We start from the raw sequence: 16,885 nt of genomic DNA on the forward strand, positions 1-16,885 counted from the left end.
GTTTCTTCTCTTTTTTATTTAGTCAATTTATTATGTTTTTAATTATTTTCTATTATTTATATTTTTTATGTTATTTCTACTTTATGGTCTTTTTATCTCATTTTTTAAATTTTGTTGTAAATATATATTTTTATTATTTTTAAACATACAAGCAAATAAATTATTTCTATTTTCTTTTTTTGTTTTTTTTATCTATATATTAAATTAAAATAAAAAACCATATATTTTTATCGGATCATAGATCAAATATGAATTGAAATAGTTTAAAATTATTAAAACGCAAAGTAAAAAAAAAAATAACAACGAATTGAATAATTAAAATTATGACTTATTATGATAATAAATAACGCAAATTATTAAAATTATCACAAATTCATAATTTATTATGATATGCTACCTATAATATCTACATTTATTTTTTAAATCATTTGTAGTTAATTAGTATATGGATTTTTTTATACTAATAATAACAACGAAAACATTTTAAATATGTTTTACTTTATTAATTTTATTATTCTTAATCTACGATATTTTTTTATTTTGTTGAAAATATACATTGTTAATTTTTTAAGATAGACAGACTAATGAACTATTACTAATTCATATCATTATATTTTAAACTATAATATTTATTATTTATTTAATAAAACTTATCTGCACATCATGCGGGTGGACATCTAGTATACTAATAATATCAATAGTGATTTTGCATGATTTTAATAGAGGTGGTTGCAGACCGGTTTGATTCGATTTTGAGAGAATTTGATCCTCAAATCGATTAAAATTAAATAGATTGATTTGGATTGAATTTGTAAATTTTTATGATAAAGCCCAGACCGAAATTAATCAGGTAGATAAAAAAATGCAACAAATTTTGAAAAAAAACTTATTAACATAAATTAATTTTTCATAATAATATAAAAAAATATAGTACTAATAGTGTTCAATTGTAAATATTGGACTATTTTTCCTAATATATTCAAAAATATCTAACAAGAAAAATATATAACATAAATTTTTTTTAATCTATAACTAGTCACCTAAGTTAGGAAGATAATGAATGTGTTTCATAGCTCTATGCTTAGTTACCACATTACACTAACAATTTTCTAATAACAAATTAAATTAACATAGTAGTAATTTTCATGATAATTAATTATGATTGATTTAAGTTGGGTTTGCGGATAGAAAATTGAAAATCCAATGTCCGAACCAATTGTCATTGAATCTCATTCGTTTGGTTCGGTTCTTGCCCGAACTGAAAAAATGTTCAACCCAAACACTATGATTTGATTACCTGAATCAATCACCCCCTAGATTTTAACATCAAGAAAGGTGTTAAATTGATATTTTCAATTATATTGAGGAAAAACACAGAAAATAAAAATATACATTGAGGAATCCCATTCAATGACACGCACAATTGAACAAAATCTAGCCAATTGTCACTTTCATTCTGAACGATGCTCAGTTGACTGAATAGATAGAATTTTCAATTACTGGAAGAAAAAAAATTAAAATGTGCACTTTGGCCTCAATTTACTCATAACAGTGGTATAACTACCTTTCAATAAAAAATCAAAAGAAATACTGTTACAACCAAGGGCGGCAGCATCAATGTCCTGTTCCTCGTATCCTAGTTAGTTGTCCCTAGAGACCATGTCAGCACTACTGTCATTTTCAATAAACTTACAAAAGAACCAGGTATTGAGGAGAGAGGACACTCACAATGCCTCAACTACCTGGAAACTAGCTTCAACTTCTCAATGTTGATCAACAATTAAGATACAGCTTTTGCTTTGGCTTTCCAAGCCAAGTACTTTCTATTTTCTTGTTTGTATCTTTTCCATTCTCTTAAAGCAGCTAAAAGGACATGCATTATAACTGGCAGAAAAAATGGCTGCAGGAGGAGAAGAGACATGAGAACTAGTAAGCAACTTGTAGCTTATAGAATTTTTCTTTTGTATTTATAGAAGAGAAGACAAAATTTTAAGGACGGACCGAATAGATGGCAAAACAATGCTCAAATGAATAATAGCTGATGGACATAATTGAAGGATGAAAAAAGGCATCCTCTGCAAGAGTTCTTGATTGCCTTGATGATACTGACAAGAAAATATGAACAGCATATTTTAGCAATAGAGAATAACCTGTAAATCTTCATCCAGCTAATAACAAGCTTTTAAATTAGTTAGGATTAAGTCTGGAAAAAAGCATACCAGCTGAGGCATCATACATTCCAACAGTTGCATTAGTTTGAGCAGATTTTGCAGCCTCCAGAGAAAATTTTACCTGCTCAAAGACAACAAAAGATTGAGGAAAAGAGAAGGAATATCAAAGCATCTTTTATAAACTAAATATGAAGAAAGAAATATTCTTATATCAACTAATCTGGAAGAGAAACAATTACTTTATTTATAGAGCTTATTGACCACTGATCATATGCAACTAACCGACTAACTAGTTCCTAACATAACTCTAAACTAACAATCTGATAGGTTCAATTTTAGTATCTTAGTGCAATAGAAGCAATGAAACAGTAGAAATGCTAAAGACTGATTATTGAAAATAGAAAGGCTAGAGTTCAAATGGGATCCTAGCAGCTTAGACAACCATTTCTGCTGCTCCTCCCCCATAATTCTCTGCTCAATAATATGTTTCAAACTCTTCTGATCAGGGTGGACCTTGAAATGCCTTCCAAGGAGATAAGGTCTCCATTTCTGAATTGCTATCACAATTGCCATTAATTCCCTTTCATACACTGATTTGTTTTGAGCCTTGTCAGATAAAGTTTGACTCATGTAAGACACTGGTCTGCCTTCTTGCATTAAGACAGCTCCTATCCCTTTTCCAGATGCATCAGTTTCCACAGTGAATTCTTTACTAAAATCTGGCATTGTTAACACAGGGACAGTGGTCATTGCTAGCTTCAACTCTTCAAAAGCCCCCTGTGCTTCAGAACTCCATATGAACCCATCTTTCTTGAGCAGCTGGGTTAGAGGCCAAGCTATCTTGCCATAATTCTTAACAAACTTCCTATAGTAGCCAGTGAGTCCAAGAAATCCTCTCAATCCTTTTAAATTTTGAGGAACAGGCCATTTTACCATGTCTTCAACCTTCCTTGGGTCAGCTGACACTCCTTGTCCAGAGATTTTATGCCCTAAATATTCTATTTCCTCCTGTCCAAAAGAACATTTCTTATGGTTTGCAAATAGACTATTTTTCAGCAACACCTTCAGAATGACTGTGAGATGCAGCTTATGATCCTCTTTGTTCCTACTGTAGATTAAAATATCATCAAAGAAGACTAGGCAGAATTTCCTCAAATAAGGTCTCAGCACTTCATTCATTAGTGATTGAAAGGTTGAAGGAGCATTGGACAATCCAAAGGACATTACTAAGTACTCATAATGCCCTTCATGAGTCCTAAAAGCAGTTTTAATCACATCCTCTTCTCTCATTCTGATCTGATGGTATCCTGATTTCAGATCCAATTTAGAGAAGATAACAGCCCCACCCAACTCATCCAGTAGTTCTTCAATCACAGGAATTGGGAATTTGTTAGGTACAGTTACCTTGTTTAATGCCCTATAGTCAGTACAGAACCTCCATCCACCATCCTTCTTCTTGACCAGTAAAACAGGGCTGGAAAATGGACTGGTGCTATGCCTGATTATCCCTGCTTGCAACATCTCCCCCACTATCTTCTCTATCTCATTCTTCTGGTAGAATGGATATCTGTATGGCCTCAGATTGGGTATAGCAGCTCCAGGTTTCAACACAATAGCATGATCATGTCCTCTCTTAGGAGGAAGCCCTGTTGGTAGATTAAACACTTCAGCAAATTCCTTTAAAACTGGTTCCCACTCTCCTAACTCTCCTGTCTTGGACTCATTCTGAATAGCCTGGACCATGTATCCCATTCCTTCATTATCCAAAGCTTTGACCAGAGCTTTCATGGAAGTTTGTCTGGTGCTCAAAGCAGGATCTCCATGGATACTATGCTTCTGACCCTGGTACTCCCGTGTCAGACAGAGATTACCAAAATTGGCTTCAATGTCTCCCAAACTGGCCAGCCAATCCATCCCCAACACTAAGTCAGTTCCACCCAATTCCATCAAAAAGAAATGCTGATTGAACTCAACTCCTTGCAAGTTGAAGCTTAACCCTTCACAAATCCCTTGATATCTGACCTTTTCTCCATTCCCTACTTCAATGACATAAGGGGGTGTCTCCTTCAGTTCTAAACCCATCAACTTGACCAGCCTTGCATCTATAAAATTACTGGTAGCTCCAGAATCAATTAAAGTCATCATCTTCTGCCCTTGCATAGTGGCCCAAACCTTGAATGATTTATTGGAAGTAAATCCTTGCTGACTCTGCAAAGACAGTTGCAAAGTCTTGAATTCAGATATACCTTCCTCCACTTCTTCTGTCTGAATGCCAATGCCTTCAACTCCCTCATCACTGCTATCTTCACAGAGTTTCAAACTCGTGTGTTTATACTTACACACATGCTCTCTGCTCCATTTCTCCCCACATTTGAAGCACAAACCCTTCTTGCTTCTTTCCTCTAGTTCAGCCGGTTTCAGCCTCTTCCCTTTGTATCTCTCACTGCCTCCACTTGTCTTCTCACCTTCCTTCTTAGGCCCTCCAACATCAGCAGGATCTCTGATCCTTCAAGGCCCTCCTTTATCTCTCCATGAACTCCCTTTCTTCTGAACTACTTCATTCTTTTCCTCTATTAAGAGAGCTCTATCCATCAGCTCAGCAAGATTTTGACTTTCATACAACTTCAGTTCAGCTTGAATATCTTCCTTGAGTCCATTCATGAATATTGAGTCCAACATAACTCTCTCCTCTCTTCGTAATGGTGCAACCATCATCTCAAATTTCTCCATGTATTCAACCACCGTTCCCTTCTGTCTCAAGCTCAGTAATGGCCCCATCGGGTTATGTAACAGACCCGGTTGAAAACGCTTCATGACCGATACCTTAAATTCCTCCCAAGTCCTCAAAGGAGCTTGTTCTTCCCACCACTGATACCAATTAAGAGCTTTCTCCTCCAACGCGAGCACCACTGCATCCAACTTATCACGTGTTCGTACTCCATTCAGCTGAAAGTAACGTTCGACCCGTACCAACCAACCATACGCATCCTCTCCCTTGAAAAGAGGAATCTCCAGCCTCCTTCTACTTCCTCCACCTCGCCATCCATTTCCACCTCCATGACGCCTGGTTCTGTGACGTGAATCACGTGACCACGCACTCCCTTCGCTTTCTTCGCTATCGGATCCTCCACGCTGACCCGGACGCTCCTGGATCAACTGTCGTATCTGCTCCACCGTCACTTGAGGGTGTTCTTGTTGTTCCGTCACCATCTGTCTGATTTGCTCGATGGTCCCTTCAAAATGGGTCATTCTCTGTTCCATGGTGTCCACGCGATTCTCCATGATGCTACGCGTTACCACCATTCACAGTGCAACTGGAAGAGAACCAAGGCTCTAGATACCAAATTGATAGGTTCAATTTTAGTATCTTAGTGCAATAGAAGCAATGAAACGGTAGAAATGCTAAAGACTGATTATTGAAAACAGAAAGGCTAGAGTTCAAATGGGATCTAGCATACAATCAGTCAGATCTAGCTACTGATAGAAGAAAATAGCAGAAAATAGAAAGGAATAAAATGTAGGCACTTATATCTAGCTACTGATAGAAGAAAATAGCAGAAAATAGAAAGGAATAAAATGTAGGCACTTATAGAGGCCTTATCTCTCCTAGGGTAGAGTGTACTACTCAATTTCTGCCTACCTAATGATTGCTGAACCAATCATTAAATACTAAGTACTAGGAATTATTCTCCACTCATTAGCTGCCAGCTGTAATGACAGTTGTCATTCCATGTGCAGCAAAATCTATCATAGATTCTTCTCTCTCTCCTTCCCTCTTTGTCGTTTCCTCACATATACTTGGCCAAATCTATCACAATCTTAACAATAAGTTCAAGGACAAAAAGAGACATCTAGTCCAAGAAAATCACCTGTTTTCCAATTTCATCCATGATAATCATCCTTGGTAATGATTGTACCTGCAAGAAATAGGAGTCTAACAAGCTTTCCCTAAACAATAAACATTTAAAACACAATCAACTGAAGCGACCAAATAGATAAACTTACCAATTTAGAAAGAGATTTAAGCGTTGTGGCACATGAAAGGAGATTAAAGCAAAAATGCTTCCGTGACAAAAAATCCAATTCCCTACACACAGTCAGCAAACAAGAAGTATTTTTAAAGTGATTTGTTCTTCAGCAAAGACAAAATAACAGAAAAATGTTTTTAGGATGGATTAACATGATTAATACTATAAAACATATAGTTATGTAAAGTTAACCACATCCAGATCACTCAAAATTCATGAAATATTAATAATTAGCGATAAAATCGCAGGCCTATAACAAGATATACATTTAAATACCAACAAAAGTCAAGGAAACAAACAAGTTTAAGCCTATAAGACTTGAATTACAATTTACAATTGCATCAGAATCAAAATTCTGTTATACTTATTTTGTATATATTAGCATTGTAAGAAAGATTTTGTGACAATTGATGGGTAGTTTCCAACTTTCCCTCGAGGCTGATGAATTACTTAAGGATCGGATTTGAAAAACTAAATTAAATACTTATATCGAGAGTGTTATTGTATCTGTTTTTCAAGAAAATTGGGATATAAAAGGATTAAACCTGAGTTAAATGAAAGATGGACAAAGTGATCCCATCCAAAACAGAATCTTAACTGGTGTCTGCTTTCAAAAAAAAAGTGAAGGGAAACCCTAAAAGCTGTTTAACAGATATGAGGAGTCTCGTATCCCAGCCTAGTAAAATGCTCAACCCCTATGCCACACCACCACAAATTCAGATGCTCCACCCAGAACCTTTGATGTGCAACATACCTGGCTTCACAGCGGAGGCCAGCTACTGCTCTGCGCCGCACCGGTGTGATCCCGGTGCTAAACGGTACTATTGAGAAACTAGAGTAGTAGTATCCCACTCAAGCTTGGTATTAGTTAAGACCAAAACTATTCCCCAAGTATTTCCAAAGTAGGTCTTATTCGCTTTTTAGTATTATCTAGGACCCATCCGATGTGAATTTAAAAAATATCCAATCATTTACAAAAGCATTTAATTCAAAATTTAATCTCCGCTTCAGGACACATATTTAGCATGGGAACCTGTGATGTAGTGCGAGTACTAGTAGACAAATAATGCTAAGTTAGCATTCCCATTATTGGGTAAACATATACCGTCAGTATCCTGCTTACAAAATTTTCTTAAAAGGGCTACTATTCTTACCATTCTGTGAAGCCTCTTCCACTCCCTAGGAGAGTAGATGTACCTGACTCACCAACATAAAGGTCATCAGACTTCAGACCAAGAAGTTGCCGAATCTGCCCCATTAGAACTTCAAAGAGCATCTGGAGATCCTGTTTCAGTATTATGCATGCTACAACATTCAGCGAGATAATTAATGAAATCAACAACAGAGGGACAGTATGTATAACTGCATAAATAAATAGCATTGAATTTAAACCAAAAAAATTGCTTTTAAAAGCTACTGAAATGAAATGCCCTCCGAACAAAAGTCTATCAATTTTTGGCTTAAAGTAAATCTAGGTCCAAGTGAATCATATTCATACATGGAAAAGAAAGTTCCACGGTACTAGTTTAAAACTGAGAAGCAACTATTGTCAACAATAAGCATACTAACAAACAGTGCCTATTAATAAGTTGAGAGAAAAACCTGAGGAGAAATCATATGTCTGACTAGATCCTTACTTTCCACATCCTTTATACAGCTTTGGGGGTTCCATACTACAACACCTCCCCACATCTGCAATAGTCCAGAATAGGCTGTTCATAATGTTAACCAATTAGGTAATTTTATAACCCCCAAAAAATAAGCATGGAAGTGTTGAAGGTGAAACAGAGAAATAACTGGAGATATAAAGCCATTAGTCTTAGAGAGATCTCCATTCGGAAGCTCCAGTTGTAGAGGACACTCCTTCGCAGATGGAATATATCTGACAAAATATAATAAAAGGTGGAAACATAACTCTTGGTTATTTTCTTTATTTAGCGTGAAATCACAAAAATTAATGAGATAAGCAAAATAACATACATCAAAACCATGCATCATCTGTTATATTACAGTCAATTTGATACAACAGTAGCAGAAACACGGTATAATACAGTCCTACTCAGTACTCACACTCATACCATACATCAGTAGCTGGATTAAGGCATTGCAAGGCCAAAATTAAATTTAGAAGAAACTCCTGCTGCAACAATTACTACTACTACTACTACTACTATTATCTCACAAACAAAACAAACTCCTAAACTCAATCTTTAAGCAGTCATCTTCCTAACATGGGGATGGTGGCAGGCCTGGCGGAAGACAGACGCAACTATAAGTGGTATATCAATCACGACCGTAGATATATAATTTGCAGTACCACTGCTCAGGGTATGACATTCCTGGTGCACCTCATAAGCTACATGTAACTGCTACTGAACCGGGTCCAACATCATCATGGTACCTGATGCATGCCTGCAGAATAAAAAATTTAGATGGACCCAAATCAATTAGCCTAAGACATGCACCAAACAACCATGGTGATGTTGGACATGATTCTGCAGAAGAGACAGGACCAGTGGTGTTGCAGTTTATATATGTTGGACATGATTCTGCAGAAGAGACGGGACCAGTGGTGTTGCAATTTATATATGTTGGACATGATTCTGCAAAAGAGACAGGATCAGTGGTGTTGCAGTTTATATATGTTGGACATGATTCTGCAGAAGAGACAGGACCAGTGGTGTTGCAGTTTATATACTTACTTAGAGATCACACCGATTGTCAATAATGCATAACTTTGTCATAAAGCCGGTGCAAAAAGATATAAATTAAATCTAAGCTTTTAGATGCCAACGAGTAAACTAATTTAGGAGAGCTGAAGTTCAATACTGAGTCACTTGTATGTCATTGATAGAAACCCAATTGCTGAATCACCATCAGAGGAAGAATTAATTCATCACAAGTCAAATGGGCCCAAGACTTGGTTGGTTTATTCTAGAAGGGGTAGAAAGGGAAATAGTGGCTAGGTTGTTAGAATGCTGACGTGGCCATAGGAGTGGGGGGAAACATGCAACGTATTTCCGCAATATAAGGAGTGGAGTGAGGGACTGTAGAGGTATCCGGGAAGAATCGTGTAAGAACGTATCATGGATAGGGAGCTCTAAGCTGCCTATAGGAGCTCAGCTCTGGTCAGGATTAGGAATAGATTGTTCCTCCTTCTGTAATCACTCCATTTTCAGTATCAATAAACATTCCCCTTACTCTTTATTTTTCTTTATCTTGTAGTTTCTCACACACTCATATTGGTTCGTATCAAACTGGTCCGACCTGCCGGATTTCGACGACGGAGCCAGTGAATGCCACCTAAGAAGGTGACGTTGCCAGCGTTCACGAAGATGGAAGCTAGGGTCGAAGCTTTAGAGAGTGAGATTTCGGAGGTACGATCAACTCTCGTCGAGGTGCAGAATACGGTGACGACAAACCACGCTAATTTGATAGCAATGCTAGAAAAATGTTTGGGTAAGACATTGACGGTTGAGGAAGGAAGTGTGAGTGTCTCTGGTAAGGACTCATCGGTGGTGACGGGGAAGGGTGGTCCAACGAGTACCTTTGTCCACAGCCTTCGTGGAGATGCATTGACGGAGTTTCGTCAGTCCGTTAAGAAGGTTGAACTTCCAGCGTTTGACGGTGAGGATCCGGCGGGGTGGATCTCACGAGCAGAAGTATACTTTCGCGTTCAGGACACGACACCGGAGGTGAAGGTGAGTTTGGCGCAGTTGTGTATGGAAGGACCGACGATTCACTTCTTTAACTCCCTCCTCGGAGAGGAAGAGAATCTGACATGGGATCAGTTGAAAGAGGCGTTGTTAGGAAGGTACGGTGGTCACGGGCAAGGTGACGTTTACGAACAGTTAACGGAGTTGAAACAAGAAGGGACCGTGGAGGAGTATATCACTGAATTTGAGTATTTAACTGCTCAAATACCCAAACTCCCAGAAAAACAGTTTCTAGGTTACTTTTTACATGGGTTGAAAGAGGAGATACGTGGAAAGGTTCGAAGTTTAGCCGCCATGGGTGAGATAAATCGAACCAAAATTCTGCAAGTAACGAGAGCAGTGGAGAAGGAAGTCAAGGGAGGTGGATCGGGTTTAATTCGTGGGCCTAGACAAGGGAACGGGTCGTTTAGATCTGGATCTCATGGATCAAGTAAAGGGGGATCCGACTGGGTCATGGTAAAAGGAAAAGAAGTAGGCCCAGCTGGGGGTGTGAAAAGTGGATTTAGTGGGCCCAGAAATATTAAACAAGCCCAACATGATAAAAAAAGGAGTGGGCTACGTGACAGGGGTTTTACCCATTTGAGTTATAATGAGCTATTAGACAGGAAACAAAAGGGGCTTTGTTTTAAGTGTGGAGGTCCCTTCCACCCAATGCATCAGTGTCCTGATAAACAATTACGAGTTTTGGTGATGGAGGAAGAAGAAGGAGATGACGTGGAAGGAAAAATCATGGCGGTGGAGGTAGAGGAGTCGGATGAAGACGACAAAGGGGAAATGTGCTTGTTAGATCTAAATCATATGACCCATGAACAGCATCGTACTGTGAAGTTCCAAGGAGAGATTCATGGCGTTCCGGTTCTGATATTGGTGGACAGTGGTGCAACCCATAACTTCATTTCCCAGAAGTTAGTGCATCAAATGGAATGGCCCATTGAAGACACACCTCAAATGACGATAAAACTTGGAGATGGTTCTCAGACAACAACTAGAGGGGTTTGTCGGAAGCTAGAAATGTCTATTGGGAAATTCAAATTAATGCCAACTATGCATTTATTTGAATTAGGAGGAATCGATGTAGTGCTGGGCATGGAATGGCTTCAGACATTGGGGGATACTATCACGAATTGGAAGCAACACACTATGAGTTTTTGGAGCAATAATGAATGGGTAACATTACAAGGCATAGAAGGCTGTAAGGGGTCTATGGTGGCTTTACAAAGCATTTTGAGTAAACCCAGGATCAACACTCAGGGAGTATTGTGGAAGGCAGAGAAACAAGAATCTACAATTCCAGACCATGAATTAACCAGGGAACAACAGACAGAATTGAACATAGTGTTGCAACGGTTCGCATCAGTATTTCAAGAGCCTTCAGGGTTACCTCCCAGAAGAAACAAAGAACATGTTATCAACCTTATGGAGGGACATGAAGCAGTGAATGTCAGACCTTATAGGTATCCCCACCATCACAAGAATGAGATAGAAAGACAAGTCCAAGAAATGATGGCTTCTGGAATTATAAGGCCCAGTACCAGTTCCTTCTCCAGCCCAGTAATCTTAGTGAAGAAGAAGGACCAAACTTGGAGGATGTGCGTAGACTATCGGGCCCTCAATAAGGTAACGATTCCTGACAAGTTCCCCATACCTGTTATTGAGGAGCTATTGGATGAGCTCCACGGCGCTAGGTTTTTTTCCAAGCTCGATTTAAAATCAGGATATCATCAAGTTAGGGTGAAGGATGCAGATATACACAAGACAGCTTTTAGGACACATGAGGGGCATTATGAGTTCCTCGTTATGCCGTTCGGACTCATGAATGCACCTTCAACATTCCAAAGTCTCATGAATGATGTCTTTAGGTTGCTATTGAGGAAGTGTGTGTTAGTTTTTTTTGATGACATACTTGTGTATAGTACGAACTGGGCGGAGCACATGATGAACTTGAAAGAAGTGCTGCATCTGTTAGCCACTAACAGCCTAGTAGCTAATAAAAAGAAATGTTATTTTGGTCGAAGGGTGGTGGAATATTTGGGACACTTAATAACAGAAAAGGGAGTTGCGGTGGATCCTAACAAGGTGATGAGTGTGGTGAAGTGGCCTAGACCCAAGAATGTCAAGGGAGTGAGAGGATTTTTGGGTCTCACCGGATACTATAGGAAGTTCATCAGAAATTATGGCAAGATAGCCAAACCTTTGACTGAACTTACTAAGAAAGAGGGATTTAAATGGGGGAAAGATGCTCAGTTAGCTTTTGAGGAATTGAAGGTAAAACTAACCACGGCTCCTGTGTTAGCTTTACCGGACTTCACAAAAGAATTTGTGGTTGAGTGTGATGCTTCCGGAGGAGGAGTAGGAGCAATATTGATGCAAGACAAAAGGCCTATAGCATATTTTAGCAAGGCCCTGGGAGTAAGGAACTTGACTAAGTCTGCTTATGAAAAGGAGCTTATGGCAGTGGTTTTAGCAATCCAACATTGGAGGCCCTATTTGTTGGGCAGAAAAATTGTTGTGTCCACTGATCAAAAAAGTTTGAAACAATTGATGCAGCAAAGGATAGTTACGGCAGAGCAGCAGAATTGGGCAGCAAAGTTGTTGGGGTATGACTTTGAAATAGTATACAAGCAAGGGAAATTGAACAAAGGAGCTGATGCTTTATCAAGAGTTAATGAAGGAGGAGAGTTGAACCGTATCACATCCTACTTACAGTGGGAACAAGAGCAGTAACTAATGTTAGAAAACAGCCAAGATGAAAAGTTACAGGAGATAGTGAAGTCAGTACAGCAAGAGCCTCATTCCAAGCCTGGTTATCAGTACAAGAAGGGGGTGTTATTGTATGAAGGGAGGTTAGTGATTTCCAACAAGTCCAATTTAATTCCTCTTTTGTTGAGGGAATTTCATGCTACTCCCCAAGGAGGTCATTCGGGTTTTTACAAAACTTATAGGAGAATTGCTGCTAATGTCTACTGGGTGGGAATGAAAGGCACTATACAAGAGTATGTTAGAAGTTGTGATGTGTGTCAAAGGCAGAAGTATATGGCATCTTCACCAGGGGGACTGTTACAGCCTCTCCCTATTCCCGAACAGATATGGGAGGACATATCTATGGACTTTATCACTGGACTTCCTAAGTCGAAAGGATATGAAGCTCTCTTGGTTGTGGTAGATAGACTATCAAAATATTCTCATTTTATACCATTGAAACATCCTTACACTGCTAGGAGCATAGCAGAAGTGTTTTGTAAGGAAGTGGTAAGACTCCATGGTGTACCCCTCACCATAGTGAGTGACAGGGACCCCATATTTATGAGTAGCTTTTGGAAGGAGATGTTTAAAATGCAGGGAACAGTGTTAAAACTGAGCACTGCGTACCATCCAGAGTCGGATGGACAAACGGAAGTTGTTAACAGATGTCTTGAGACGTACTTGAGATGTTTTATAACTGATCAACCCAAGACATGGGTGGCGTGGGTGCACTGGGCAGAGTATTGGTTTAATACTACCTTCCATTCAGCAACTGAAAAGACCCCTTTTGAGGTAGTATATGGGAGAACACCACCAACTCTGACAAGATGGGTACAGGGGGAAATAAAAGTAGAAGCAGTGCAGAGAGATTTGATTGATAGAGACGAGGCTCTAAGGCAGTTGAAGAGTCAATTGTTAAGGGCACAAGAGAAGATGAAGAGTCAAGCTGATAAGAGGAGAGTTGACAAGAGTTATGAGGTAGGAGAATGGGTGTTTGTCAAACTTAGAGCCCATCGACAGAAGTCAGTGGTGACCAGAATTAATGCCAAGTTAGCTGCCAGATACTATGGGCCATATCCTATTCTTGAGAGGATTGGTGCTGTAGCTTACAAACTCAAATTACCAGCAGGGTCAAGGGTGCATCCTGTGTTCCATGTATCACTGTTGAAGAAAGCTGTTGGTAATTACAGGGAAGATGAAGAACTGCCAGATTTGTTAGAAGGAGAACCAATCGAGATTTACGAACCTGAATCAGTGCTGGCTGTCAGGAAAATACAGCAGAAGGGAGAAGAGATTAAGCAGTTTTTGGTTCAATGGAAGGGCAAAACAGCTGAAGAAGCAACATGGGAAGAAGCAGTAATGATGAGGAGTCAGTTTCCTAAATTTAGCCTTGAGGACAAGGCTCAAGTTGGAGAAGCGAGTATTGATAGAAACCCAATTGCTGAATCACCATCAGAGGAAGAATTAATTCATCACAAGTCAAATGGGCCCAAGACTTGGTTGGTTTATTCTAGAAGGGGTAGAAAGGGAAATAGTGGCTAGGTTGTTAGAATGCTGACGTGGCCATAGGAGTGGGGGGAAACATGCAACGTATTTCCGCAATATAAGGAGTGGAGTGAGGGACTGTAGAGGTATCCGGGAAGAATCGTGTAAGAACGTATCATGGATAGGGAGCTCTAAGCTGCCTATAGGAGCTCAGCTCTGGTCAGGATTAGGAATAGATTGTTCCTCCTTCTGTAATCACTCCATTTTCAGTATCAATAAACATTCCCCTTACTCTTTATTTTTCTTTATCTTGTAGTTTCTCACACACTCATATTGGTTCGTATCAGTCATAAAGCCATAGCAAAAATATATAAATTGAATCTAAGCTTTTAGATGTTAAAAAGTAAATTAATTTAAGAGAGCTGAAGTAATATACACCACAAGTTGCAATACTTTTGACCTCCCACCAGCTGCAACTGAAGTATCTAAGTGCCACTCATTGGAATTCACCTGTTTAAGATAGAAACGTTCAAGTAAATTAAAAATTACTATAGTATCTCAGTTACAAGAGACGTAAAATGAAATATGACAGAAAAAGATGGTGTAGCAGATTTCACATAAACAACAAAAAAAAAAAAGAACTATAAATTGTATCAAATAAAAGAGAGACACATACATAACTCGAGATAAAGAAACATCTAAACAATTGAAACATCATTTCTAAGCTAGACATCAGGCTAATATGTCAAGTGATCTAGGTAGAAAATTGTATCATCCATCCAATTGATATAAGTTTGCAAAATCACAAGATAAGATAGAACTAAATACATGGCAATTCTATTCAAAATAAATGTGCTAAAAAATTATAAATGATAGCACAAAACCGTAGAGCATACAAAGAAAGGAAGATCCTGAGTAGTGAATATGTGGCTGCCATGTTCATCATCCCAATAAGAAAACGAAGCCTTTGGTGTGTGGTACAAAACCTGGCAATTAGAAGAAAATGAAATCAGTTAAATACAAAGCATAAAATGAGTATTGCAACTTTCACATTTATGAGACTTTACCTGGCTCTCAACAGTGACATCAGCTATAGGTTGCAGAGCCTCAATGACAGGTTGCAACAAAGTTTCATCTATTTCACTGAAATCCCTACAAATAAGATCAGCACAAAGACTTTGAAATTACAATATTCATAATGATAACTAAGCTAATAAACCAGACATGACCAAAAAAAAAAGCACAACCAGCGGGGTTTAAACTTCAAAAACAATCTTTAACATTTTGTTATCAAGGGACTATTTGTATTAGTTTAATTCTGCTTATGTACTGGCATAAGCACCTATGAGACTGTTGAGCTTATTGACATGTCCATAAATTGTTTTTAACTTATTTCCATAAGCACTCCAAGATAGCATTGAATACTACTTATATCATATGTGAAAACACAGTTTACTTTAGTCTATCTATTGTTATAGAAATAATTTACGCATAAGCACTTAATTAAGCCATTTATCCAAATACGGCATAAGTACAGTGAGATTAATCTCTACTATACCATCATCCAATAATAAATTTGGCAAACTCCAGCACTAGTTCAAAAACATGTGCATTCTTTATCTACCCCAATTTACAATTACACATTGCAGTTAAATTCCAAAACCAGCACCTTCTACAACACAAAAATAGAAACAAAGCAAACTATTCAACAAAATCACATTTCATAATTCATGCATACCAATCATAAATCCAATCCCGTGGATCCGCATTAAGCAAACTGAAAGAAAGAACAATCCTCCCATCAGCACCAACCGGCATAAACTCATTATGAATCAAACCATCTTCACTCCCACCATTAACAAACACCTTAGCAAAAATCTCAGCCACACGCACAACCGCGTCCTCCTCCGAAACCTTTCCGAGAATCCACGCATGCCTATACTTCCCAACCACAGCCTTCACCTCTTCCTCACCATTCACCACCACAACACTATACACCTTCTCTTCTCCATACATATTCACCAATCTCTTCACCGTTTCATCCGCCTCTTCGTCATTCTCCCTCAATTTTCCGCCAAAATCAACAGCATTGACTTCAGCATACAAACCGTCCTTCCCAGCCTCGGCCAAATCAAGTACAGCCGAGACAGAATAATCACCGGAGCAACCACATCGGGAGTCACCGAGGCTGAATTCGGACATTTTACTCCGAATAACCTCTCCAACTTCGTGATTCGAAACGCTAAAATTGAAACCGACGAAGATAGCTTGAAATCCACACGGGAAAAGCAAGTGGTTCGATTCGATTTTGGAGGAGAATGAGTCGATTTCATCGAACGGAAGTGGCGCGCGGTAGATTTCGATGGATTTCAAGAGAAGTGGACTGAGTAGGATGAAAGATACGAGGACTGTGAGGGTCATGATGAGGCGTTTAACACCGGGTTTGGTCTTTCGCATGGTTTTGGAATCAAATTCTGTTGTCGGAGTTTGAGTATTTTCTTCCGTGGGTTTTGGTTCCGGTGGAGAATCGGAGATTTCCGCCATACGAACAGAGAGATTAGGGGTTCTGCAAATTCAGTGCGGTTTTAGCTTGATGAAGTGATTCAATTTCAGTTCAATTGAGAGAATATAAAACGATATGTATTGATTGATGAAGTGATAAGATGTGTAGCCGTCTTAGCTCAGCTGGTAGAGCGCGTGGCTTTTAACCACGTGGTCGTGGGTTCGATTCCCACAGACGGCG

At 38.7% G+C, this 16,885-nt stretch overlaps 1 protein-coding gene and 1 non-coding gene across 2 annotated transcripts; one reads left to right on the forward strand and one right to left on the reverse strand.

Moving 5' to 3' along the window:
* Positions 1 to 1,471: 1,471 nt before the first annotated feature.
* On the reverse strand, positions 1,472 to 16,762 carry LOC131635215 (uncharacterized). The gene is made up of 12 exons (XM_058905818.1): positions 15,881 to 16,762; positions 15,210 to 15,294; positions 15,039 to 15,128; positions 14,579 to 14,652; positions 7,997 to 8,081; positions 7,802 to 7,891; positions 7,354 to 7,484; positions 6,177 to 6,258; positions 6,041 to 6,088; positions 2,220 to 2,292; positions 2,002 to 2,105; positions 1,472 to 1,900 (listed from the first exon to the last, which is right to left on the reverse strand). The coding sequence occupies exons 1-12, from the start codon at positions 16,684 to 16,686 to the stop codon at positions 1,781 to 1,783; spliced, it is 1,788 nt and encodes a 595-aa protein (XP_058761801.1). The 5' UTR covers positions 16,687 to 16,762; the 3' UTR covers positions 1,472 to 1,780.
* Positions 16,763 to 16,812: 50 nt separating this feature from the next.
* On the forward strand, positions 16,813 to 16,885 carry TRNAK-UUU (transfer RNA lysine (anticodon UUU)). The gene has a single exon. It is a non-coding gene; the product is annotated as a tRNA-Lys (tRNA).

Source organism: Vicia villosa, unplaced genomic scaffold (genome assembly GCF_029867415.1).
Source record: "Vicia villosa cultivar HV-30 ecotype Madison, WI unplaced genomic scaffold, Vvil1.0 ctg.001445F_1_1, whole genome shotgun sequence".
NCBI lineage: Eukaryota > Viridiplantae > Streptophyta > Magnoliopsida > Fabales > Fabaceae > Vicia > Vicia villosa.